Here is a 26,040-nt window from a genome sequence, read left to right as displayed (position 1 = left end):
TCTAAAGATGAAACTGGTAAGATAGGAGCAGCAGTATTCATCCCCAGCTACAATATAAGTATTGGGAAAAGGACGTCAGATCACTTGTCAATTTTTTCAGCAGAAATGATGGCTATTATACTGGCCCTGCAGTGGGTGGAGGAGGTGAAGCCTAGTAAAGCAGTTATTTGCTCAGATTCTATGTCTTCCTTAAATAGTATCCAGAGTGGGAAATCTACATGCCGACAAGATCTCTTAGATGAAATTAGCCATCTAGTATTTAAGATTAATCAACATAAAACTTTTATTCAGTTCACATGGGTTCCAGCTCATAAGGGGGTTGAGGATAATGAGAAAGTGGATAAAATGGCCAAAGAGGCCATCAAGGCAAATGAGGTTGAGTTAGAAGTCCCATTAAGCAAGGCAGAAATTAAAGTAATGATTAAAGACAACATCAACAAAATGTGGCAGGAGAGATGGAATACAGAGGAGAAAGGAAGGCATCTATATAATTTACAAAAGGAGGTGGTGTTTAGAAGGGGTGGTGAACTGAAACGACAGGAGGAGGTTTGGTTGACGAGGCTGAGGATAGGACACACAAGTCTAAATAGTGGGTTGTATACAATAGGGAAACATCATTCTGGGGCCTGTGCACACTGTGGAGAAGTAGAAAAGGTTGAGCATGTTCTTATACACTGTACACAGTATTCCAGTGAAAGAGAGAAGATGGGGAGAACATTAAGAAAATCTGTAACTACAGTGGTGCTTGAAAGTTTGTGAACCCTTTAGAATTTTCTATATTTCTGCATAAATATGACCTAAAACATCATCAGATTTTCACACAAGTCCTAAAAGTAGATAAAGAGAACCCAGTTAAACAAATGAGACAAAAATATTATACTTAGTCATTTATTTACTGAGGAAAATGATCCAATATTACATATCTGTGAGTGGCAAAAGTATGTGAACCTTTGCTTTCAGTATCTGGCACGACCCCCTTGTGCAGCAATAACTGCAACTAAACGTTTCCGGTAACTGTTGATCAGTCCTGCACACCGGCTTGGAGGAATTTCAGCCCGTTCCTCCGTACAGAACAGCTTCAACTCTGGGATGTTGGTGGGTTTCCTCACATGAACTGCTCGCTTCAGGTACTTCCACAACATTTCGATTGGATTAAGGTCAGGACTTTGACTTGGCCATTCCAAAACATTAACTTTATTCTTCTTTAACCATTCTTTGGTAGAACGATTTGTGTGCTTAGGGTCGTTGTCTTGCTGCATGACCCACCTTCTCTTGAGATTCAGTTCATGGACAGATGTCCTGACATTTTCCTTTAGAATTCGCTGGTATAATTCAGAATTCATTGTTCCATCAATGATGGCAAGCCGTCCTGACTCAGATGCAGCAAAACAGGCCCAAACCATGATACTACCACCACCATGGTTCACAGATGGGATAAGGTTCTTATGCTGGAATGCAGTGGTTTCCTTTCTCCAAACATAACACTTCTCATTTGAACCAAAAAGTTCTATTTTGGTCTCATCCATCCACAAAACATTTTTCCCAGTAGCCTTCTGGCTTGCCCATGTGATCTTTAACAAACTGCAGATGAGCAGCAATGTTCTTTTTGGAGACCAGTGGCTTTCTTCTTGCAACCCTGCCATGCACACTATTGTTGTTCAGTGTTCTCCTGATGGTGGACTCATGAACATTAACAGTAGCCAATGTGAGAGAGGCCTTCAGTTGCTTAGAAGTTATCCTGGGGTCCTTTGTGGCCTCGCCGACTATCACACACGTTGCTCTTGGAGTGATCTTTGTTGGTTGACCACTCCTGGGGAGGGTAACAATGGTCTTGAATTTCCTCTATTTGTACACAATCTGTCTGACTGTGGATTGGTGGAGTCCAAACTCTTTAGAGATGGCTTTGTAACCTTTTCCAGCCTGATGAGCATCAAAAACGCTTTTTCTGAGGTCCTCAGAAACCTCCTTTGTTCGTGCCATGATGCACTTCCACAAACATGTGTTGTGAAGATCAGACTTTGATAGATCCCTGTTCTTTAAACAAAACAGGGTGCCCACTCATACCTGATTGTCATCCCATTGATTGAAAACACCTGACTCTAATTTTACCTTCAAATTAACTGCTAATCCTAGAGGTTCACATACTTTTGCCACTCACAGATATGTGATATTGGATCATTTTCCTCAATAAATCAATGACCAAGATAATATTTTTGTCTCATTTGTTTAACTGGGTTCTCTTTATCTACTTTTAGGACTTGTGTGAAAATCTGATGATGTTTTAGGTCATATTTATGCAGAAATATAGAAAATTCTAAAGGGTTCACAAACTTTCAAGCAGCACTGTATAGACAACTTATTAAGTCAGTCATTCACACAATCAGCAGTAACAGCTCTAACACAGTATTTAAAGGACACTCAACTAGCAAATAGAATTTAGCTTATATATATATATATATATATATATATATATATATATATATATATATATATATATGAAATACTATTTCAGCGAGAAGGCTAGAATTCTTCTGTGACCTTGTGTCTCACTGTGTACTGTATTGTTGTGATGACACATTGCTCGAGACATAATATTGATATCTTTTTGAACATTCTATCAGGACGTGACCTGCTCAAGGTCTGACTACAGGCTCAGTTTTGATTTTTTTTTTTTCTCATGCAAGCATTTGCAACGATTAATATCCCTGAGATCACACCTCAGCCCGGTAGATGGCGGTAATACACATCGATTGTTAACCGCCAATAAATCGACAGAAGAAGAAGACTCCTTCAGAGAATGTAATAATGGAATGACACTGTAGGTGGCAGCAATGCAACAAACTGGATGCCAGCTGCCATAAAACGCCAGAGAAGAAGAAACTCAGGAGGAGGAGGAGGAAGAAGAAGAGAAGGAGGTCTAGATCTTCTGAGGTTGTTTGTCGAAATTATTATTTGACGGAATTTGGTAGTTCATAATTTCTAGTTAAAACTCTCCAGTCACTGTAAAGTGATCATGGCCCAGTATAAAGGAGCGGCTAGTGAAGCGGGGAGAGCCATGCAGCTGATGAAGAAACGCGAGAGAGAGCGAGAGCAACTGGAGCAGTTAAAACAGAAAATAGCTGAGGCGAGTGAGATGCTTTTAACACATCACTCTAATTTATCAGGTTTTAATCCTCTGTAAGATTAAAGCACGTAGAGCTGTTCAATTCTCTGTTAAAAAAAAATAATTTTTAAAGCAGTATATTGTTGTAAAACTCCACTTGTGTTCAGTGTGTAGGACGGGACTGAGAAACAGTACAGCATCACGACATTTGCTCTGAACCCGGTCAGCTCAGTGGAAAGACTTTAAAACGACATTATTACAGAACGGTGTCGAGTTTATTTTTAAAGCCAGTTCTCCCCCCCCCCCCCCAAAAAAAAAAATTTTTTAAATAATTTAATTAATAAAAAAAACCCCAAATAATTAATATAGCCACTAGTAGCGGTGAAGGGCTCTCACCCTCGAGGCCAAGCCTCTATCCCTGAGTCGCAGTGGCCAGGAATGATGCGAGTACCAAATTTCATGAGTCGGAGTTTTTCGGCAATGGAGTCATTACTGTCCAGGTCCAAATGAGAGGCTCACTTTGGGCATGGGGATATCATTAGAACCATAGACATATAAACATAGACGCCGCATTGAGCTGGTGGCTCGTTGCTGGGATACGTCAGAGTGTCCACCATATTGGATGTGGCAAATCTTCCCCGTAAACCAGGGGTGTCAAACCTGATCCATAAAGGGCCTTGTGGCTGCAGGTTTTCATTCCAGCCATGCAGCAGCACACCTGACTTGGCTCATTCAATCAACTGAACTGTCTTCACACAGTCAAATACTTGCAGCCACACCCACCCTTGATTAAAGGGTGGGTGTGTCAGTTGATTGAATAAGCCAAATCAGGGTGCTGCTGCATGGCTGGAATGAAAACCTGCAGCCACACGGCCCTTTATGGATCAGGTTTGACACCCCTGCCGTAAACCAATGCAAGTAAATGGACTGAACTTCATAAAGCCCCTTTCTACAATAATATTTAACTCGATGCCTTTTATTCACCCATTAAGACACACACGTATATATTTGGGAAACAAACAGGCATCAAAACAACATGTATAAATTTTAATGTGATGGTTATAAATAGTGTGCGAAATACCCTGTACACTGCAAACTAGCGACAGATACGCGGTAGATAGCTCAGGTAAGCTAATCAGTCAGCATACCGTAGCAAGCTACCAAAACCTGAGGCCAAAATAACCAACCTACAAGACTGAATATGATAAATGATGGAAATCGTGGAAAAACTGGAAATAGTGAATGAAAATAAAAATTTACTGTTTTATTTATTGAGTCACCACACAGACCTACTCTTGTTGAATAAAGTGAGCTGAATGAGCTAGTGGTGTGTCGTTCACGAACGAACCGTTCTTTTTGAACGAGTCTTCGAAGTGAACGACTAGAACTAGTTCGCGCTGCCTCTCGTTCTCGGTCGTTCGCGAATCAGCAGTCTCTGCTCGCTGGCAGCAGGGCGGTCGCTGAATCTTGGTCGTTGGCGAATCAGCAGGATCTGTTCAGTAGCAGAAGGGCGTCCAACTTGCATTTTGATCTGTGCAGAGCAGCGCCACTTTACTTCTTTAAGGGCTATCTGAGCCCTATTATCAGAGCGTTGACACATGCCAGGTCTTTAGTTTACAATTTAGAGCTCTCACTCAGCAATACATTTCAGTTCACAGCGAACGAGCTCAGCAGTTCGCGAACGAATGAACAGCCAGCAGCCAGCCTGCCTGCTGCCATGCTGGGCTGGGCGCATAGCAACGGTTTCCATGACTGTGATAAACAATGAAGAACGTGGCTCTGGAGATCGCGGCATACTGTGTTCGTTTTTTTAATGTTAATGCAATTTGTAATAAAGTGGTTTGTTCTTTGTAATGAGCGTTGCTGTTGAATATGAGCAAAATGGGTGTGTGTTAATGGGTTTGAACAACTGCATGAAACAGTCTGCAATAAAGGAGGTCTCTTGCTCGAACAGCTGGAAAAGGTCTCGCTAGACGTGACGTCAATCGAATGTTCGTGCATAACAACCGTTTCCATGTCCATGACCAGGCCAAACAATGAATGATCATGAATGCAGCAGAGAGACATCGCAGGCTACTGTTCGCTGAATACGATGACTTGTAAAGTTGTTTATTCTCTGTAATGAGTGTTGCTGTTAAATAAGCAATTTTTTTTTTTTTTTTTTGCTTCATGGGTTTGAGAGAACAACTGCATAGCCGGCAGACCATGGCTCTACTAAAATAAATATAATAAATATAAAAACAGCTTTATTCTCATCTACGTTTAATTAACTTTCAGAGCTTTGTTTATGTAGTCTTTTTCAGATAATGCTAGGATAATGTTTTTCTTCCATCTTTTTCTCAAGCACATTGTAATGTATGAAAATCTATTGTGGATGGCACCTCTGCCGCCTCTCGTTCACTCAAGATGAACTAAACTTCGGACGACAGCCATTGTTGTGCCGCTTTGGTGTGACGTCATCAAAATGAACGCGTGAACGAACTGAACGAACGAATTTCTTTGCTGAACTGACCGACATGAACGAACTGGCGGAAATGAATCGCCATGTCCCACCAATAGAAATGAGCGCCAAACTGAGTTCGGCCAGGTTCTAACGTCATACCAAAACAAAATACATCACTGATTCCTTCACATTCAGAAAGGTTAAAAACATTCATCATGCGTTCAAAAACGTTCATCATAGTGTGGCACTGTATTATCTAATTCTCACTGCTTATAACTATACACCTACCCGGTGGAGATGAGCTGGGAAACTGAAGACTGAAGGAACAGCTCCCTCTCTGATCCTGACTGTCTGACCTGTTCTGTCAAAATCCTCCGTTCTGAAGTGTTCACTGCAGAGCATGGATGACGGAGTAGCAGAAAACCCTTCCCGTCGCACAGCTGTCTCCCACTGCTTTTTCATGTTTTTATTTTTGGGAAACCTACATAGTATGTGAAAAGTTAGCTAAGCAACTAACAACAATCAGCATAGTTACAAAGGAAATACTTCGTTGTTTGGAGACAGGTTTCACCGAGCGGCTATTATGCGCGAGACTTCATATTAGCCACAGTCAGAAAAATCTGTTCGTAAAATTACGTTATAATGACCAAATACAATGAAAAGTATTTTTCCAGTCTCACCTGTGAAAGGTAATCCCATGTGATCTCGTTTGGACGGTAAACCTGTTGGTACAATTAAACGCAGCACATGAATCAGGCATCTTTATTCTCGGCTACTGTCTAGACGCTATACCAGAGACGGCTGAAGAATCTCCACTTTGCCACATCCAATATGGCGGCGAGGATGACGTATGATTCTACGTAGAAGGCGGCGTCTATGTTTATATGTCTATGATTAGAACCCTGATGACCTGTGAAGTATTTGCTGAATCAGGCAATGCATGGTGAATTTATAACACTTCCTGTTTGCATGGCGAAACAAACAAATTTATTGGTTCATCTTTTCAGCATCATACAAGATATCGCAAATCCTGTCGCAAGTCAATTGACTAAAACAATATGCATTTCAGTTTTGTTCACCTTGGGGCAACCCACACACCTACCAATTTTGACACGGGTGGCGCTATACCAAAGGGTGTCTCTTGGGCATGTGGATATCTTCAGAACCATGATATCCTATAACCTGTGAAGTTTTGAGCCGTATCAGGCAATGCATGGTGAATTTATGATTCACGTCCTGTTTGTGTGGCGTAACATACAAATTTATTGGTTTGCCATTTCAACATCTTGCAAATCCCTTCACAATTTAACATCAGCAACATCTTGACATGACGTATACCAAATATGGCATGGATCGAACAAACTGTCTAGGAGTTGTTCGTTAAAATGTAACATGAGTCAAAATGCACAAAACCAAAAATCTCACTTCCTGTTGAGTATTGGCTGATGCAATGTACAGGCACTTTTGTTCGTCTAGGTGCACTGCACACACACACCTACCAAATTTGACACGGATAGGTGAAGCCATATACTGGGGAGGAGTCCTCCATGACATATGGGGGTGCTATGGAGTCCCCTGGACACCGTTTCGGTGCATATGACTACCTTGTGGACCAAATTTCATGAGTTTGAGTATGTGCAAGGTGTCAAATCTGTATTTTTGAACTAGGTGGCACTATGGAGCTAACGAAGCCCACCAAGACTAATTTACCGTATCACCTCAAATTGTATCATAGGACAAATGTATGTGCAAATTTGAGTTTTTAGCCATTGTAAGCCCCTCAAAACAGCGTGGGAAAATTTCAGAATCTCACATTCCATCCAACTTGGCTGATTGTCCTGTTGGGCAGAGTCAAATACAAACCAAGTGAGCTTTGTCCTGTATCACACAAGTATCGATCATGCCAAATCTCATGCTGATCCGAGCAACTTCATCTCAACCATAGCTTGTTCTCGGGGGTTGCGATAGAGCTCAACTTTGTGTAACTTGATTTTGCACACATTTGATCAGTGTGCCAAAATTTGAGAGTTTTCGAGCATTGCAAGTGCCTCAGAAATGAGTTCTTCCACGAAGAAAAAACATGCTGAAAACAGTAGGGCTTTGCACCTTGGTGGTTCAGCAACACGCTCTGCCATTTTGTTTTTCTCTACTCATGCTATATGAGCTGGTATCCCAGTAGTAGAGTAGCCAATCAGAGTGCACAATTGCTCATATCCAGTGACTGTGGATAGAAATATATAAAAAAATGTGTACATGTATGAGAGGATATTACATGGTTGCATGAAAATTTGAAGTTTATCTTCTTGTGTTGAAAATATTTTCACTTGTTCACTTCATTCATTCGTGAATATCAACCTTCACCATCAGAAGATAAACTTCATATTTTCGTACCATTGTGTAATATTCTGTGTGTACATATATACCGGCATGCATACTAATGTATGTGTGTGAGATATATATCACGCACACACAGGTAGTCGTCGACTTACGACTGCGTTTGGTTACGACTGACCGGTCGTAAACCGATCTGGTCGTAAGTCGGCCTATGTTAAATGAACGTAAGTATATTGTGATGTGTAATGATATTGTAATCATCTTAGTCTTATTTTATCAACATTTTCTTATTTCATTACCTTGGCTCATTATTTGGTTTAAGTCAAACACTGCATACTCAGGGGTGAAAGTAACTTTTATTTCTTGCCGGTATATTATTTTGAGCCATAGCGCGCGCCGAAAAATACACCTAATTATTTATTATTGTTTACTTATCAAGCATTCACTAGGACTTCTTATCACTCCATAGTACTAGTATAGTACTTTATCACACTATCACTCTTTCATCCACCTGTATCCGTTTTTGATTATAAATAAATTGCAAACACATCATTTCAACAACACAATCGTTTTAATTACATTTTTTTAGCTGAACAGTTGAAAACTAACTTCATTTTGGACATTGGACACAACAGTGTAACAGAAAAGTGAAAGTTACTTTGATTACCAGCTGTGCACGTTATAGCACAAGATCTGGTTAAGCCGTATGCGCGCTGTAGCTCGCTCGTTGTTTGTCCAGCAAAACACTGCGCACACAATAGAAGAGGCTGGATGCAGTGTTGCCAGATTGGGCGGTTTTAAGTGCATTTTGGCGGGTTTTGAACATATTTTGGGCTGGAAACCGTCAGCAGTATCTGGCAACGCTGGCTGGATGCTGGGCGCTGCCGGGAGCTGGGGCGGAAACTGTCGTACACTCAAGGCCTCTGCATGCTTTTGCGACAAGGCTTTCGCAGATAGCTTTTCGCAGACAGTTGTAATTTATCGTTGAGCGGGGAGTAATAGGCGTGCGCGATGTTATTCACTGCTACAACGCAAGGGGGCACAAAGTCGCGAAATCGCTAGGAGTAGTTGGTGGGTGTGGTTAGTGGAGTGTTTATCCTCCGGTTACTTATAATGACTAGAACTGGAGTCGTATAGATGTACGTACTTCCTCACTTCCTCGATCAACCGCTCTTCGTGCTGCTCCATCTTCGCTCGTGTTTTTAAAAATGCCGGTCGTGAAAACAAACCAAACCGGGAAAGTAGGGAAGCGGAAGTGCATGTACAGCAGATGTAGAGTGGACCAATCAGAGCCCTCTTGTCTGCGAGGCTTCTGCGGTGGTCACAATTTTTGGGAGGTGCACGCAGAGCGTCTGTGAAGGTGGGGGGGCTACGCAGACGCTATCTGCGACACCGTCTGCGAAGACTGCGTTGTCAGCATAAATTGGCCTTCAGCTAGCTCAGCTGGGAAACACTTGCCAGTCATAACCAGACGGTCATAAAGTCGATCGGTCGTAAGTCGCATAGGTCATAAGTCGACGACTACCTGTGTATGTGTGTCTATATAAGTAAATATTTTTGCCTTTCAGGACAACATTGTGAAATCCAACATTGATAAAAAGTTCTCTGCTCATTATGATGCTGTTGAACAAGAGCTGAAGTCCAGCACTGTGGGTAAGCAAGCTTCGGAGCGTTAAATAATCCATTTTAAGTAATTGTTGATGTTTATTTTTAGCGTTAAAAAGATTTGCAGAAAAGTATTTAGACTCAGCAATTCAGACTATTTTTTAAATGTGGCGGAAAGTCTGAATACTTAAGCTTAAGGGTCTTGTCTTATAATATTTTTAATGAACAAAAATACTCTAATGAAAATGTTTTCTCCCATGTTTTAAATCAGAAGAAACATTAAAAAGTTGATAAATTGATTTTTGCAGGATTTATTCCCGATATGTGAAATTGTCTGTGTTGAAAGTTGTATGTATGAAATGTATATACGAGAGATGTATAAATCAGGGACACCAGTTAAACTAATAACCTGCTTAACTATGTTTTTCTCGGTGTTCATAATATACTTTGTCCTTTAGGTTATGGTGCTATGAATGGCTATGTAATTTGTTACTGGCTCTTATTTATGAAGGCACCTTTTTTGTTAGGCAGTTGTTTGAGACATGCCTTGATATCAGAGATTTGCACGAGCAGTGTGACACCTGGTTTTATTTCTCTTTTATATATACAGTACTGTGCAAAAGCCTTATGCACCATGTTTTCAGTACAGCATAGATTTATTTTATGAATTCTACATTGTCAGTACAAAAACATGGCACATGGAATAAATGAGGGATAGTACAAGTCCATGAAAATGCCACAGTAGTTCCCACATTTTGCCCGTTAAACGCAAGATGGTGTATCAGCTGTAGCTCTATACTGCTGTCCTCGCACAGAAGTTACAGTACATTCAAACAGAAAACTGTGAAGTACAGAAGTGCCGCTTAAGATTCTCTTGAGTTTGCTGATTCCTTCTGCAGGTCTGGTGACTTTGAATGACATGAAAGCAAAACAAGAAGCCCTTGTAAAAGAGCGAGAAAAGCAGCTGGCCAAGAAGGAGCAGTCTAAAGAGTTACAGCTGTGAGCCATTTACTGCTATTTATTTATAATCATTGCAGACACCCCAGCTGAATTTATTGAATTTGCTTTTAATTTAAGTCCTAATTTGAATTTTAATCTTTTTTGTTTGTTTTTGTTTTAGAAAATTGGAGAAGCAGAAAGAGAAAAAGAGAAAAGAGGAACAGAAGAGAAAAATTGCTAGCTTGTCTTTCAGTCCAAATGATGGAGAAGAGGAAGATGAGGAAGATAATGGAGAGGATGAAGACTGTAAGTTATTCCAATTTTTTGGGGGGGTCCACACATTGTTCAGGTTTTTATTATTCTGTTCATTTCTATTCATCAGCTGTAGGTCACAGAGACCCAGAATGTGATCACGGATATAGCTCTCCTGCTGTTCTGTGAGATGGGCCTAACTGACCTCATGGCGCTTTCTAATTGACCCCATTGGCTGCTTTCAAAACAGAAGATTGTTGCCTCGCTGCGGTAATGGACAGGTGTCTCAGGCCAAGTTTACATTAAACCGTATCTGTCTCGTTTTCTTCGCGGATGCACTGTCCGTTTACATTAAAACGCCGGGAAACGGGAATCCGCCAGCGTCCACGTATTCAATCCAGATCGTGTCTGGTCCGGTGCTGTGTAAACATTGAGAATACGCGGATACGCTGTGCTGAGCTCTAGCTGGCGTCGTCATTGGACAACGTCACTGTGACATCCACCTTCCTGATTCGCTGGTGTTGGTCATGTGATGCGACTGCTGAAAAACGGCGCGGACTTCCGCCTTGTATCACCTTTCATTAAAGAGTATAAAAGTATGAAAATACTGATGCAAATACTGCCCATTGTGTAGTTATGATTGTCTTTAGGCTTGCCATCCTTCCACTTGCAAGTGGTAAGTGACGCGCATACCCGATATGCACTGAGAGCACACACACAGCGGCTCAGTCCCGAGTTACTGCTCGTGCACTTCACTCGCGCGCTCTGTGAGCTGCGCAGGGCCGGAGTGCGCACCCTCCAGAGGGCACTCGCTGTTCAGGGCAGAGTGATTTGGAGCGCAGGATGCTTGCGGAGCCGAGCGTATCCGTGTATTGGCGTTGCTGTGTGCAGGCGAATCGTGTATTGGTGTTGCTGTGTGCATGTTAATCGTTTTAAAAACGTTAATCTGATGATCCGCTGATATGGTCTAATGTAAACCCCACCTCAGAAGGCAGATTGAGAGTTTAAGTTTCTAACAGTCCTTAATGCCTTGTTGCTGGACATTGTCCTGAGGCAGCAGTTTCCCTGTTTTGAACACACCCAGCGTAGTAAAACATTGTGTTTTGGGCAATATGGTGGCAAACTGAGTCATGTCTCCAGCATTAACAGCAAAAATAGCATAATTTTGCATGTTATTCACTGCCTAAAACAGTGTAAAATCAAATTAAGTTTATTTGTATAGCGCTTTTAACAATAAACATTGTCGCAAAGCAGCTTTACAGAATTTGAACGACTTAAAACATGAGCTAATTTTATCCCTAATCTATCCCCAATGAGCAAGCCTGTGGCGACGGTGGCAAGGAAAAACTCCCTCAGACGACATGAGGAAGAAACCTCGAGAGGAACCAGACTCAAAAGGGAACCCATCCTCATTTGGGCAACAACAGACAGCCTGACTATAATATTAACAGTTTTAACAGGTATAACCCTCAACTGTCCTCATGGGGCCGTCCTTCACAGGAGCGGTGCGATAAAACTCCGACCAGACACAGGGCACCAGGATGGATCAAGCAGGTCCGAGGGGCAGAAGAGGCCAGCATCTCAATCCCAGGATCAACATGTAACTCAGAGGGACAGATTGGGGAGGGGTGGGAAGAGAGAGAGAAAGAAAACGCGTTGTTAGGTATGCCCTAAAAATGACACAAGTATTAAATCTGTGTGGTAGGCTCGCAGAGACGAGAGTCTTTACATCAGGCATAACACACAACAATGGCATGTTAATATGGTAAAATATATCATGACCTGCTCTGGCTGGATGCTTGATTGGGTGATGGGAGCACACTCCTCAGCAATGATGAGATGCAGATGGGACCCTTAGGGCTGGCCAAGACAATTCAGTTACATTTCACTGGGTCTGGGACATGCGACAGAATGTCTGACGGCCGATTCCCTGCAGGCTACGATAGCCAGTCGAGGTCTCCACCCTCTCCACCAAAAGATTTCCTGTTGACTCCATGTAACTCAGAGGGACAGATTTGGGGTGGGTGGGGGGGAGGGAAAGAAAACACAGGTGGTTAGGTATGCCCAATGTCATGGTGTTGAACTCTTCAGAACAAGGTTCAGCATTAAGATGCCATCATGAAAAAAGACAGAACCAATCTGAAGAATTGCTGGAAAAAGATAGCAGCCTTGCAGATGTGGCAAATGAAAGAACAGGGTTGAAAGTAATTAAGGACAAAAGGTGAGATTTCAGCTCCAAATTTGCATCCCAGTGACTGTGCAAGACTTGAGAAAAATATTATTGAATATACTGGTAGGATGAAAATAATGGGGCTTTAATAAAAAGGCCAAGGAATCCATGGACAAACAAAAGATTTTAGTTTGTAGGGCTCACGGTTCATGAGAGATGGACTAAAGCACAAAACTGCAGGCCACTCCCTTGCCTGAGTAGTGGGAGAGTGTTCTATCGGTTGTCCAATTTTTCTGTATGTAGGATTTATGGTTTGTTTTGCATGATTTTAAATTTTAAGGCAGAAGGAAAAAATTCTAAAAATTACAAGAAACTTCCAGCATCTTTGGTGCTTGGAAGTAGGAGTAGAAGCACTTTGTCCTTAAACCCCTAATTATGGATATTGCATACTTGATTAGCCTGATTAGCATATACTGGAAGAACACATGTGGACCATGTTTACAAGTCTTGCCTGAAAGAGTTAACTTTGTTTAGTTATGGGAAGAATTTACAATGATTAGCAATAAATCAAACGAGTCTTATGTAAAATATGGTGTGTGAGAGACATTCCAGTTCCCTGTTTACATGCCAATTATAGCAGAGTTCCATTCTTAAGAAAATATGGTAATGCATTGACTTAAGTTTAATGAAAATGCGCTAGCAAACGGAGACAAAGGCAGTGTTGAAAAACAGGCAGTGGTAGAGTGAGGCACAGACAGGATATCGGAGGGAATGCAATACATGTAGTCCAAAAACACAAATGGGGTCGAAACGAGAAAAGTGATGTACTGTAAAATACAAGGCTTGGCAATGTCAGACATAGGGTATAGTGTGTGTATACTTCACGAAGTCTGTTACTGAGAATGCGTGTACTCTGCACTCTACTCAGGAAAAGGTGCATGGTAATGGCACCACGTGCATGCGCCAAAGTGTGCGGACATGGCAAATGTGACCAGACAACTGTTTGACTCAAGTTTGATATTGGATGGTAACTATACAGTAATGATGTGAAGTGAAAGCGTTGGTTCACTGCTGTCCACCAGATACCCAGCAGAGTCACACCATAATAAATGTGGTGGTGTTGTTTCTGGCACATGGTATACGGTGTCAAATAAGGGCATAAATATGTATTCGTAACTGCAGTGCGTATCTCCTTATTGGTATCACTGTCGGAAGACAGTGCAGCAATTTATTGAGGTGAAATACAATTTGATGGTTCATATGCTATAATATTATTCTATTCAGGTTAAGTTTGTGCCCTTGTAAAAATATTTTGCTCATACACTCATCAGGAGCTCCACTTTTAGGCAGTGCCTATTATTATATTTCCTTTGGACACAAGGAAAAATGCTATGGAACTTCATGTGTACAACTGTATACATTATGTCTGAAGGGGTTATATATGTGTGATTATATATAATATAAAATATGCATGCTCCTAAGGTTGTCATTGCCAGGGTGAGATTGGCATGCGTCTCTTTATAGCCTCTGACAACTGAAGCCCGGCTCCTGGCCTTCTTGTGGCGCAGATGTTTGGTACTAACAAGGAGAAAGGGTGAAGGTGAAGTTCTGGCGCCTTAAAACCAGTTTCTCTGGGTAGACAGAGCTCGTTAGCTTTGGCTTGGCAGTCTGTCTAGGAGAGGGCTCACTCTGATTTCAAAAGCCGAAGAGCACGGGGGCGTGGAACTTCTCTATTTGGTGTTAGAGCGTGCAGTTAAACAACTGGGAGTGAAGGACCCCTGGCTGTTGTTACAGCATTCTTCTAGGAGAGGGTACTCTGATGTAAAACCTGCGGTCTGAGTGATCACTGGTCATCTCGCTTCGGCCTGTCACCAGATGCTAGTCACGAAGATTCGGAGAGTGGTGTATGTGTTGCACAAGCATACATCTTAACTTTCATCCATGATGTACAGATGTCTTACCACCTCATCATCTCTTTACTTGCTAAGTCCTGTGGTGATGGAGGAGTGGCGACGCATGCAGGCGTAACGAGTTAGAAGCATGCAGTCACAAATCTGTACAGAGGCGGCAGGAATCTTATCTTAACATTTGCTATCCAAGGTGTGCAAATTGACATCTGGACTGAAGCGGCATATGAAAATACACAAGAATGAGATTCCACAGGCAGATATAATCAATCCTGTGAAGGCAGTGCTTTTTATCTGCCATGTATGTATGAAGCCTTGCAAATTTGCACTTGAGAGCACATGGACAGAGGCAAGATGAAGAAATTGATGAAGAATTGGAGTGAAACGGCAATCGTCTGGCAAGATGCAGCGCTGTGTGTTCACTGGATATGAGCAATCGTGCACTCTGGCTATTCTACTGCAAGGATATCTGCTATGTAGGTGCAAATCCCTATTTATTTTTCTTCCACACTCTGCCATTTTGGAGGTGGTTCCCATGGGCGAAAACTCATGAAATTTGGTCCACATGTCTGTCATGTGCACCACTACTCAGCAATAGGGGATTGACCCCAGGTGTCTCCGGGGGACTCCATAGTGCCGCCATATGTCATTGCGACACCTCCCCGGTAGATAGTTTCAATTATCCGTGTCAAATTTGATAGGTGTGGAGTACCCCTAGACAAACAAAATTGCAGCATATATTGCATCAGTCAGACTCAACAGGAAGTGAGAGATTTTTGGTTTTGTGCATTTTGACACGTGTTGCATTTTAACATACTCATCCTAGGGGGTTTGTTGGATTCATGCCATATTTGGTAGACGTCTGTGGCAGTGAGGGCGTGGTCAAGCGTTGGTCTGTGAATGGAGGATGGAGTTAGGGAAGGTAAGTGGCAGAATCACTGCACCAGATGGGAGTTAACCTGTGTTTGTGTGTCTTCCCCAGTGACTGCGCCCTATAAAAGGAGAGAGAGAGACAGGCCTAGACATTAAGCATTTACCACTGGTGGCCCATTGGGCCAGTGGAATTGAAAAGTTACTGGCCCAAATGGAAAATGTGGTGGCCCGAATGCGCGCGGTTCCCAAACCATGGCTGCCGCAGGCAGCTGCTGCAAGCACCATAGGTGCTTGCACAAAGAGGGGGGTACGGGGGCCCTCCCCCGGAAATTTTTGATTTTTCAATTCATATTCGTGCATTCTGGTGCATTTTAAGGTGAAATTAATGAAAATAAGGTTATTCATATTTTGTTAACATTATTATATCTTTATTTGTTCACACTGATAGTTTGCATTTCTTGTTCTATCAATTTGTTACATTAAAAAATTTCCTTTGTTCTTGTTCTCTGTTCGTTTAACACATGCTGTTGATTACTGTTTTACATTAACAGTTGTTTGTATAAGTTTTAGAATAAGCTAAGTTTTGCCTCACCATGCAGCTAACTTGTTTATAGAATAAGCTTTGCCTGTAACCCACCCTGTGTGATGTAGACATTTTCCTTTTTTGTCATGGTTTCAACTTTGGCTCATATATTCTCAACATTGTAGATATTGAATTCTCACCACTGTAGATATTCTTATAGAAGTACAATGAACTTTTTAAATACACCTTTTATATAATAGCCACAAGAGACACACAGGCCAGTCCCAAGTCTGGATGAAAGGTGAGGGTGGCGTACTAACTCTTATCATGCTGGATTTAAATGGGCATTTTTATTGCCCATGAAGTTGTTTTATTTCTTAATTAATAAAATATCATGAGAATCATTGACAAACCATACATTTCCTGAAAGGGTGGACTTTGGGGAATAATCTAGTGAGATTTTTGCAAAGCCTTACCTGCTCAGGGGTGATTTATAACCCTAATTACCTGTTAATTAGCTAATTAACAGGTATGATCAGGTGAGCCAAAAAGGGGTGAAAATGTATTTTTTTTTTTTTTTTTTTAATAAGACAAGATATAAACACCAAATTTTCAGGATATGCCCTTGGGGGAACTAGTAGTAAATTTTTGCAAATTCAGCTCATTTGCATAAACCGTTGCCATGGCAACAGCAGATACCCTAGCAGCTGGGGGTATACTGGGTTTAGCATGGTCTGGTTGTACCAGAGAGGGTCAGAATAGTTATTTTTGTAACGAACTAATGTAGACCTAGTTTGGCTATTTTGATAAATTTCATCGTTTTTGGATATTTGAATAATAATATATGGGATCAGATCTAATTTACCACATTATTTTATCTGTTCTATTTCAGTCATAGCAACCAACATTTATACTTTCATTCTTTAATCACTAAAAGTTGATACACGTGTAGCCATATTTCTTGGCAGTGTATCCTGAAATTTTGATATTAATATACAAAGTCTGAATGATTTTACACTATCTGAAGCTAAAGCGCGTGTGTTGAAATGCTGTTTTACGATTTGGCGCCATATTCGGTGAGTTGTAAACCGAGCATGACGTCGCGCGCTCTGATTGGCTGCCGAGTTCAAAATTAAGCCATTCGTTAACACCCAATAGTTAATTTATGCATGATCGTATTTAAACTGTTTACCTGGCCTTTGGCCAGGTTGGGGGGCGTGGACTTTGAACATATTTCTGTTTGAATTTCACCGTTTTGATGGTCTCCTTGCCGCAACCGTCTTCGTCTACAAGATGCTATTTTCCCACAAATTATGCTTCTGAACAGCACCAAACATCTCCGAAGATGCACGAAGACGACACACTCCTGCCGCGGAGCGGAGGGTGACAAAAACAAAGATGGCGGACCTCGTATCGAAAAGGTGCATTTTATGAACAATTTCTTCACAATTCTGGGTAAAATATGAGTAATAAAACTTAATTTGTATCGAAAACGTACTGGCCCGCCTGGGCCACTGTTTGACCAAATTTAGTGGCCCGAACTGGCCTGAAAGACATAAAAAAAAAAAACCACCGCCGGGCCATCAGGCAAGTGCTAATGTTGAGCCCTGAGAGACCAGAGAAAGGGAGCTCTCTCCCCAACCAGAATGCTTGTGTGTGTGCATGCGTGTGACTGGGAGAGTGTAAAGTGAAAGCTGAAAAGCTAAAATAGAGTTTGAGAGAACTCAGTTCTGGCCTGCCATGCTTCTGTGCTCCACCCACCTGCTCAGATTCTTACAGTGGTGCCGAAACCAAGGACGGAGCGCAGAGGAAAACAGCCCCATGGAGTCCTCCCCTTTCAAGGACCGGATCCATGCCCTCGCCACAGCCCAACAGAGCCAGCACCAGGCGCTGGTCGCCCTCCGGAAGGAACAGGAGCAAAGGTTCAAGGCCCTGGTGCTGGCGCAGCAGGAAGATTGCCAGGTGTTCCGGCACATACTCGTGTCGGCGGGGTCCACCGTCTCCGCCGCAGACCCTCCCCACCTCACCCTAATGAAGATGGGCCCGCACGACAACCCCAAGGCCTTCCTCACTCTCTTTGAGCAGGCAGCAGAGGCATGGGGCTGGCCGGTGGAACAGCGCGTGGCCCGCCTCCTCCCCCTGCTAACAGGCGAGGCGCAGCTGGCCGCGCTACAGCTCCCCGCCGACAGCCGGCTGGTCTACGCCGGCCTCCGCAAGGCCATCTCCAGCGTGTGGGGTGCACCCCGGAGCAACAATGGCAGCGCTTCCGCGCACTGCGCCTAGAGGAGGTCGGCCAGCCATTCGCGTTTGGCCAACAACTACGGGATGCCTGCCGGCGGTGGCTGAGGGCCAACAACCGCGACGCCGAGGGAATCCTGGACCTGGTAGCGCTGGAACAATTCATCGCCCGACTTCCCAAAGGAACAGCAGAGTGGGTCCAGTGCCATCGCCCGGCGTCGCTGGATCAGACCATCGAGCTGGCGGAGGACCATTTGGTGGCTGTTCCGATGGCAGGACAGCATTTCTTCTCTCTGTCTCTCCCTCCCCCCCCATGTTCCTTGCCCCATTCCCCCACCACGGAGCCGGGGGCCGGCTCCACCCCAGCCGGCCTGCCACACCCGCGGTGCCCTACCGTTTCCCACTTCCGTGTCTGTCTCTCCTCCCCTCAGGTGAGTGAGCTCCGGAACACCGGTGCAGAGAGAGAGCCTGGGCCGGTTTGCTGGCGCTGTGGGGACCCGGGGCACCTCCAGCATCAATGCTTGGTGATGGAGGTGGGCGCGGTGGTCCAGATCCCTGACACACCAGGGACCGCCCTCGATCGGGCCGGAACGTATCGCATACCGGTGAGTATCCAAGGGGATACGTATCAGGCTTTGGTGGACTCCGGCTGTAATCAGACCTCAATCCACCAAAGCCTGGTGCAAGACGAGGCATTGGGGAGAGCACAATTGGTGAAGGTGTTGTGTGCGCATGGGGATGTTCACAACTACCCTTTAGTGTCGGTCTACATTCTATTTCGAGGGGAGAAATTTGGAGTAAAGGCGGCGGTGGTTAATCTTTGCCTTGCCCACTCGATAATTTAGGGGACTGATTGGCCGGGATTTGGGGAATTAATGACTCATTTAGTGAAGACTGGGGCCCGCCATAGTTTAGCGGGGGGAGGTCCCGGTGTGGCATTGGCGGGAGCAGCTGTCACAGAGCTGTCTACGTCATCACCGCGTCAGAGTGAGGAGCAGCAGGCTTCTCCTCCCTCTCTCGGGGAATCCCTCACGGATTTCCCGTTAGAGCAGTTGCGAGACGAGACTCTGCGGCATGCGTTTGACCAAGTGAAAGTAATCGATTGTCAAATGCTCCAGCCAAACGCCAGCCCGTCCTTCCCCTATTTTTCCGTTATTAAGGATAGATTATACCGAGTGACGCAGGACAGTCAGATTAAAGAACCAATAACTCAGCTTTTGATCCCAAAGAACTGCCGAGAATTTGTATTCTAGGCGGCTCACTTTAATCCCATGGCTGGACACTTGGGGCAGGAATAAGACACTAGCCCGAATAATGGGCCGGTTCTATGGAGCACTTGCATGTGACGTCACAGCCGATCCAGATTGTGACAGACGCCATCTTGTCGGTCAAACGCCATATTTCTGCCTTCTACTTCTACCTTTTCTTCTGGAAAACCCTACTATATACAATTCTACTACAACGGCTGTGGCTACAAGCTCTCCCTACCTGTGCACGTTTGTTTTTTGTGTGTATTTTTGCGTGTTGTTCGTCTGTACCGGACTTCAATATCCACTACAACCGTATGGACTTGCTGGACATTGGTTTCCAGCAGAAAATGACGGTTTGTAGCGATTTCCATCGCATGCACAACATTCCGGATGAGATAGCGAGACCAGCGGGGTCTCCGTGGATTGTTATCGGAAGCAAAGCGAAGGAGGCGGCGCCGGGAGCGGAAGCAAAAGTGAGGCTGCAGAGCCGGCCTGTTGACTAAGCTCAGAAAACAGCCACTCAAATCTCCACTGCTAAGCCTCTATCTCTCCAACGCCAGATCCATGGTAAACAAGACGGACGATTTGGAATTACAGCTAGAATTACCTTATTCTATTCTATAATCAGCTGGTCAGTGCTATACTTAAGTGACTTACCCATCCAATGAGGATTGTTATTTTCTTGTTTACAAGATGCCACATCTGAGTCGCTGACGAATCCTGAATTTCTGTAAAGATAACTGTCCAGAGATTTATAAGCACGCAGTGCTTCACCACTGAACAGCGAGGGAAAGTTAATGAGGTAATTATACACGTCTGGGTATTCCGCTGGCAGTTCAAAATCCACTGACACGGTCGTGAAAACTACGTCCAGTAAGCCATAAGGGTCACTAATCTGTAGATCGTTTATTTTAGACATATATCTAGTTATCTGTTCATTAGAAAAATGAGCCGTGTAGTCCATCGGTTGAAATTGATCCATTCTGTACACGAGTGCAGCAGTATTCAGCGGTGTGTTTTACCGACAAGATGGCGGCTGTGTACTTTCCGGTCACGTGACTGCAAGATCTCTATTGGCCAGGGATTCGCGGCGATGTCCGTAGGTGGTGTACGGCGTGCCGCGAAGGCCAGTTAGTAAATCCAGTGGCCATTCCAGAAGCACCTTTGCGCCCTCTGCCATTGAGACCCTGTTCAAAAGAATTGGGATGGATCTCGTCGGGCCATTAGATCGGTCAACACGAGATCGCTTTTAGTTCTGGTGGACTATGCAACGCAATATCCGGAAGCAGTGCATCTTCGCAATATCTCAGTGCACTCTTGCAGTGCACTCTTGCAGTGGCACTCTTCCATGTCATCTCCCGAGTCGGAATCCCCAAAGAGATTCTGACTGATCAAGGCACTGTGTTTGTCACGCACACTGCGCGAACTGTATGGGTTACTGGGAATTAAGCCTATCTGCACCAGCATTTATCACCCACAAACGGATGGCTTAGTTTAACGGTTTAATTGCACCTTCAAAAACTTAAGAAATTTGTAAGTGAGGACGCACGCAACTGGGATAAATGGCTTGAGCCCCTGTTATTCGCCGTGCGAGAGGTCCCGCAAGCCTCCATGGGGTTCTCCCCGTTCGAGTTATTATATGGGTGTAAGCCACATGGCATTCTAGATGTTCTGCGTGAAAATTGGGAGGAGGGACCTTCAACAAGCAAAAACGAAATTCAATATCGTTATCGATCTGCACGCAAAACTCCACACACTTGCATACGTAACCCAGGAGAGTTTGTGGCAGGCCTGAGAACGGCAAATCTGCCTGTACAACAGGGGCACGCGCGTTAGGGAGTTCACACCGGGAGATAAAGTATTCGTGGTGTTGCCCACGTCGAGCTCCAAATTGATTGCCAAGTGGCAAGGACCCTTTTGAGGTCACATGGCGAGTCAGGGATGTCGACTATGAGGTGAGGCGAATGGACAGGGGTTGGGCGTTACAGATTTACCACCTCAATCTGCTAAAACTTTGGAACAAGGAGGTCCCCGTGGCATTGGTGTCGTCGGTTCCAGAGAAGGCAGAGCTGGGGCCAGAGGTTCAAAAGGGACCATTGACATCGCCTACCACTCCAGTCCCCTGTGGAGATCACCTCTCCCCGACCCAACTCACGGAGGTTTCCCAGTTGCAGACCGAATTTTCTGACGTGTTCTTGCCCCTGCCTGGCCGCACCCGCCTCATAGAACACCACATTGAGATGCCCCCGGGGGTGGTAGTGCGCAGCCGCCCTTACAGGCTGCCTGAACACAAAAAAAAAGGTGGTTCGGGAAGAACTTGAGGCCATGCTCGACATGAGCACCGTCGAGGAGTCCCACAGTGACTGGAGCAGCCCGGTGGTCTTGGTTCCCAAGGCCGACGGCTCGGTCCGGTTCTGTGTGGTCTATAGAAAAGTCAACGCGGTGTCTAAATTTGACGCGTACCCAATGCCTCGCTTTGACGAGTTGCTTGATCGGTTAGGCACTGCTCGCTTTTATTCAACACTGGATTTCACAAAGGGATATTGGCAGATCCCCCTTGACTCCATTATCCTGAGAGAAAACGACCTTTTCCACACCGTTTGGCTTACACCAGTTTGTCACACTTCCTTTTGGGCTGTTTGGGGCGCCCGCTACGTTCCAGCGGCTTATGGATAGGGTCCTCCGTCCCCACGCCGCCTACGCGGCCGCATACTTGGACAACATCGTTATTTATAGTAATGACTGGCCGCGACACCTACATCATCTAAGGGCCATCCTTAGGTCGCCGAGTCCAGCGGGTCTCTCAGCCAACCCGAAGAAGTGTGTGATTGGGCGGGTGAAAGTACGGTATCTGGGCTTCCGCTTGGGCAGTGGGCAGGTGCGTCCTCAAATTAATAAGACACAGCAGCGATTGCGGCCTGGCTGAGGCCCAAGACCAAAAAGGGGGTGAGACAGTTCCTGGGGCTGGCTGGCTATCATCATAGGTTTATACCTAATTATTTGGACGTCACCAGCCCGCTGACTGATCTCGCTAAAAAGGGAGCACCAGATCCGGTCCAGTGGACGGAGCAATGCCAGCGGCCTTTCTCTGAGGTAAAGGCTGCACTCTGTGGGGGGCCACTGTTACACTCCCCTGACTTTTCTCTCCCCTTTGTTTTGTAGACGGATGCGTTGGACAGAGGGCTGGGGGCTGTTCTGTCCCAGGAGGTGGAGGGGGAGGATTGTCCAGTGCTGTACATCAGCCGGAAGCTGTCGGTGCGTGAGGGCCGGTACAGCACCATAGAAAAGGAGTGCCTCGCCATCAAGTGGGGTGGTTCTCGTCCTCCGGTACTACCTACTGGGACGCCGTTTCACCCATTGTTTGGACCACACGCCTCTCCAGTGGCTCCACCGCATGAAGGATGCCAACACGTGGATCACCTCTTGGTATCTGGCACTCCAGCCGTTTAAGTTCAAGGTGGTCCACAGGCCGGGGGCGCAGATGGTCATGGCGGATTTCCTCTCCCGTCAAGGGGGGGGGTGTCAGCTGCAGGCCGGACGGCTCCCCAGTCTGAGTCGGGTGGTGGGGGTATGTGGCAGTGGGGGCATGGTCAAGCGTTGGTTTGTGAATGGAGGGCGAAGTCAGGGAAGGCAAGTGGCAGAATCACTGGACCTGATGTGAGTTAACCTGTGTTTGTGTGTCTTCCCCAGTGACTGCGCCCTATAAAAGGAGAGAGAGAGAGCAGAGAAAGGGAGCTCTCTCCCCAACCAGAACGCGTGTGTGCGCGTGCGTGCGTGTGACTGGGAGAGGAGAGAGTGTAAAGTGAAAGCTTAAAAGCTAAAATACTGAGTTTGAGAGAACTCCGTTCTGGCCTGCCATGCTTCTGTGCTCCACCCATCTGCTCAGATTCTTACAACGTCATATCAAGATGTTGCTGATATTAAATTGCGAAGGGATTTCCAGTATCTCGCAAGATGTTGAAATGGCAAACCAATAAGTTTATGCCACGCAAACGGGAAGTGTCATAAATTCAACATGCATTGCCTGCTACGGCTCAAACTTTACAGGTTATAGGATATCATGGTTCTGATGATATCCACATTCCCAATGTCACTCTCTGGTATAGAGCCAGCATTTGGACATGGATTATTCCATTGCCAAAACACGTGTTACATTTTGACATACTCTTCCTAGGCAGTTTGTTGGATTCATTCCATATTTGGTTTACCTGATGTCAAGATGTTGCTGATTTTAAATTGTGAAGGGATTTGTGATATCTTGTAAGATGTTGAAATGGCGAAGCAGTAAATTTGTATGTTATACCATGCAAACAGGAAGCGTGTCAAATTCACCATGCATTGCCAGATATAGCTAAAACTCCACAGGTTATAGGATACAAGTCAAGTGAAGTTTATTTTTATAGTACTTTTAACAATAGACATTGTCGCAAAGCAGCTTTACAGAATTTTAATGACTAAACATGAGCTAATTTTATCCCTAATCTATCACCAATGAGCAAGCCTCTGGCGATAATGGCAAGGAAAAACTCCCTCAGATGACATGAGGAAGAAACATCGACAGGAACCAGACTCAAAAGGGAACCCACCCTCATTTGGGTGATAACAGACAATGTGATTATAACAGTTTAAACATGAACTGTAGTCCTCAGCCATAAAAACATTGAGTCTCCGGGGCATCTTCCAAGTGTGACTTTCTACTGTCCATATGGGGCCATCCTCCACAGGAGCGATGTGATGAGACTCCAGCCAGACATAGGGCACCAGGATGGATCAGGCAGGTCCAAAGAGCAGAAGAGGTCAGCATCTTGATCTCAGGATTGACATGTAGCTCAAAGGGACAAAGAGTGGGGGGAAGAGAAGGAGAGAGAAAATGCAGGTTGTTGGGTATGCCCAATGTCACCTGATGAGTAGGAATGTTTTGCATTGAGTGCAAGCAGGAACTCTGGCAAAACTAACTATGACAACATAACTAAAAGGGGAGAGCCAGAATGAGGGTGCCCCAGGATATAAAGCAGCCAGCTACTATAGAGTCAACAAACTCGAGTGAGCGGGGGACTGACAGCATCCATACATCCCAGTTTACCAAAACACACTATGCCTGAGGGCCCTTCAGATCGACTCCTTTACCTCACAAACACTAACAAAAGGCTTGACAAAATGGATATGTTTTCAGCCTAGATTTAAATGCTGAGACAGTGTTTGATTCCAGAACACTACTTAGAAGGCTGTTTTCATAACTGTGAGGCTTTGTAAGAAAAGGCTCTGCCCTCTGATGTAGCCTTCACTATGAGGTACCAGCAGATAGCCTGCACCTTTTGATCCAAGTAGATGTGGCTGGTCATAAAGGACCAGAAGTTTGTTCAGGTACTGTGGCTTGAGACCATTCAGTGCTTTAAAGGTCAATAGTAGTATTTTATAAACAATATGAAATTTGATTGGGAGCCAATGTAGTGTGGATATGATAGGGGTGATGTGGTCATATTTTCTAGTTCTAGTAAGGACTCTTGCTGCTGCATTTTGAATTAACTGGAGCTTGTTTATGCATTTATTGGAACATCCAGACAGTAAGACGTTACAATAATCCAACCTGGAGGTAACAAAAAGCGTGAACTAGTTTTTCTGCATCGTGTAGTGACATTAAATTTCTTAGCAATATTTCTGAGATGAAAGAAAGCTATCTGGGTAATGTTATCGATAGGAGTTTCAAACGAAAGACTGGAGTCAACAATCTTTTGCTGGATATAATGTTTTGATGTCTTCTCCATTCCCAGTTTGACCTTCTGGTATAGTGCCACCATTTGGAACTGGACAGATTCAATTGCCAAAAAACTCAAACTCATGAAATTTGGTATACACATCAGTCCTGGCCACTGGTACTCATGGATAGAGGCTTCACCCCAAGTGTGTTTAGGGGACTCTATAGTGCCCCTACATATCATTGAGACTTCTGCTCAGTATATAGTTTCACCTATCTATGCCAAAATTGGTAGGGGTGTGGGGTGCCCCAAGATGAACAAAACTGAAATGTACATTGTTTTGCCCAATTAACTTGGCCAATATCTTGCATGATGTTGAAATGGCAAACCAGTAAATTTGTTTTGCCATGCAAACAGGAAGTGTCATAAATTCACCATGCAGTGCCTGATATGGCTAAAACTTCACACATTTATAAGCCATAATGGTTCCAATGACAGTCACATGCCCAAGTTGACCCTGTGGTATAGTGCCACCATTTGGACCAGGACAGTAATGACTCCACTGCCAAAAAATTAAAACTCATGAAATGTGGTACACACCAATCCTGGCAACAACTACTCCGGGATAGAGGCGTGGCACAGTGTGTGTGTCCGGGGGACTCCATAGCTCCCCTGTATATGGCTTTACCTATCCATGTCAAATTTGG

At 44.4% G+C, this 26,040-nt stretch overlaps 1 protein-coding gene across 1 annotated transcript in view; it reads left to right on the top strand.

Annotated features, from left to right (window-relative positions):
- Window positions 1–2,854: 2,854 nt before the first annotated feature.
- The window catches only part of fam50a (family with sequence similarity 50 member A), a 50,668-nt gene continuing 27,482 nt past the window's right edge, over window positions 2,855–26,040 (top strand). Inside the window, exons 1-4 of the mRNA XM_060937316.1 lie at window positions 2,855–3,124; window positions 9,449–9,533; window positions 10,385–10,484; window positions 10,606–10,730. Of these exons, the coding sequence (XP_060793299.1) occupies window positions 3,014–3,124; window positions 9,449–9,533; window positions 10,385–10,484; window positions 10,606–10,730 (421 nt within the window). The 5' untranslated portion in view covers window positions 2,855–3,013. The remainder of the gene's footprint in view (window positions 3,125–9,448; window positions 9,534–10,384; window positions 10,485–10,605; window positions 10,731–26,040) is intronic.

This window comes from Neoarius graeffei, chromosome 13 (assembly GCF_027579695.1).
Source record: "Neoarius graeffei isolate fNeoGra1 chromosome 13, fNeoGra1.pri, whole genome shotgun sequence".
Classification (NCBI taxonomy): domain Eukaryota; kingdom Metazoa; phylum Chordata; class Actinopteri; order Siluriformes; family Ariidae; genus Neoarius; species Neoarius graeffei.
The sequence above is the reverse complement of the archived record's forward strand: the minus strand, read 5'-3'. Positions and strand labels throughout refer to the sequence as shown.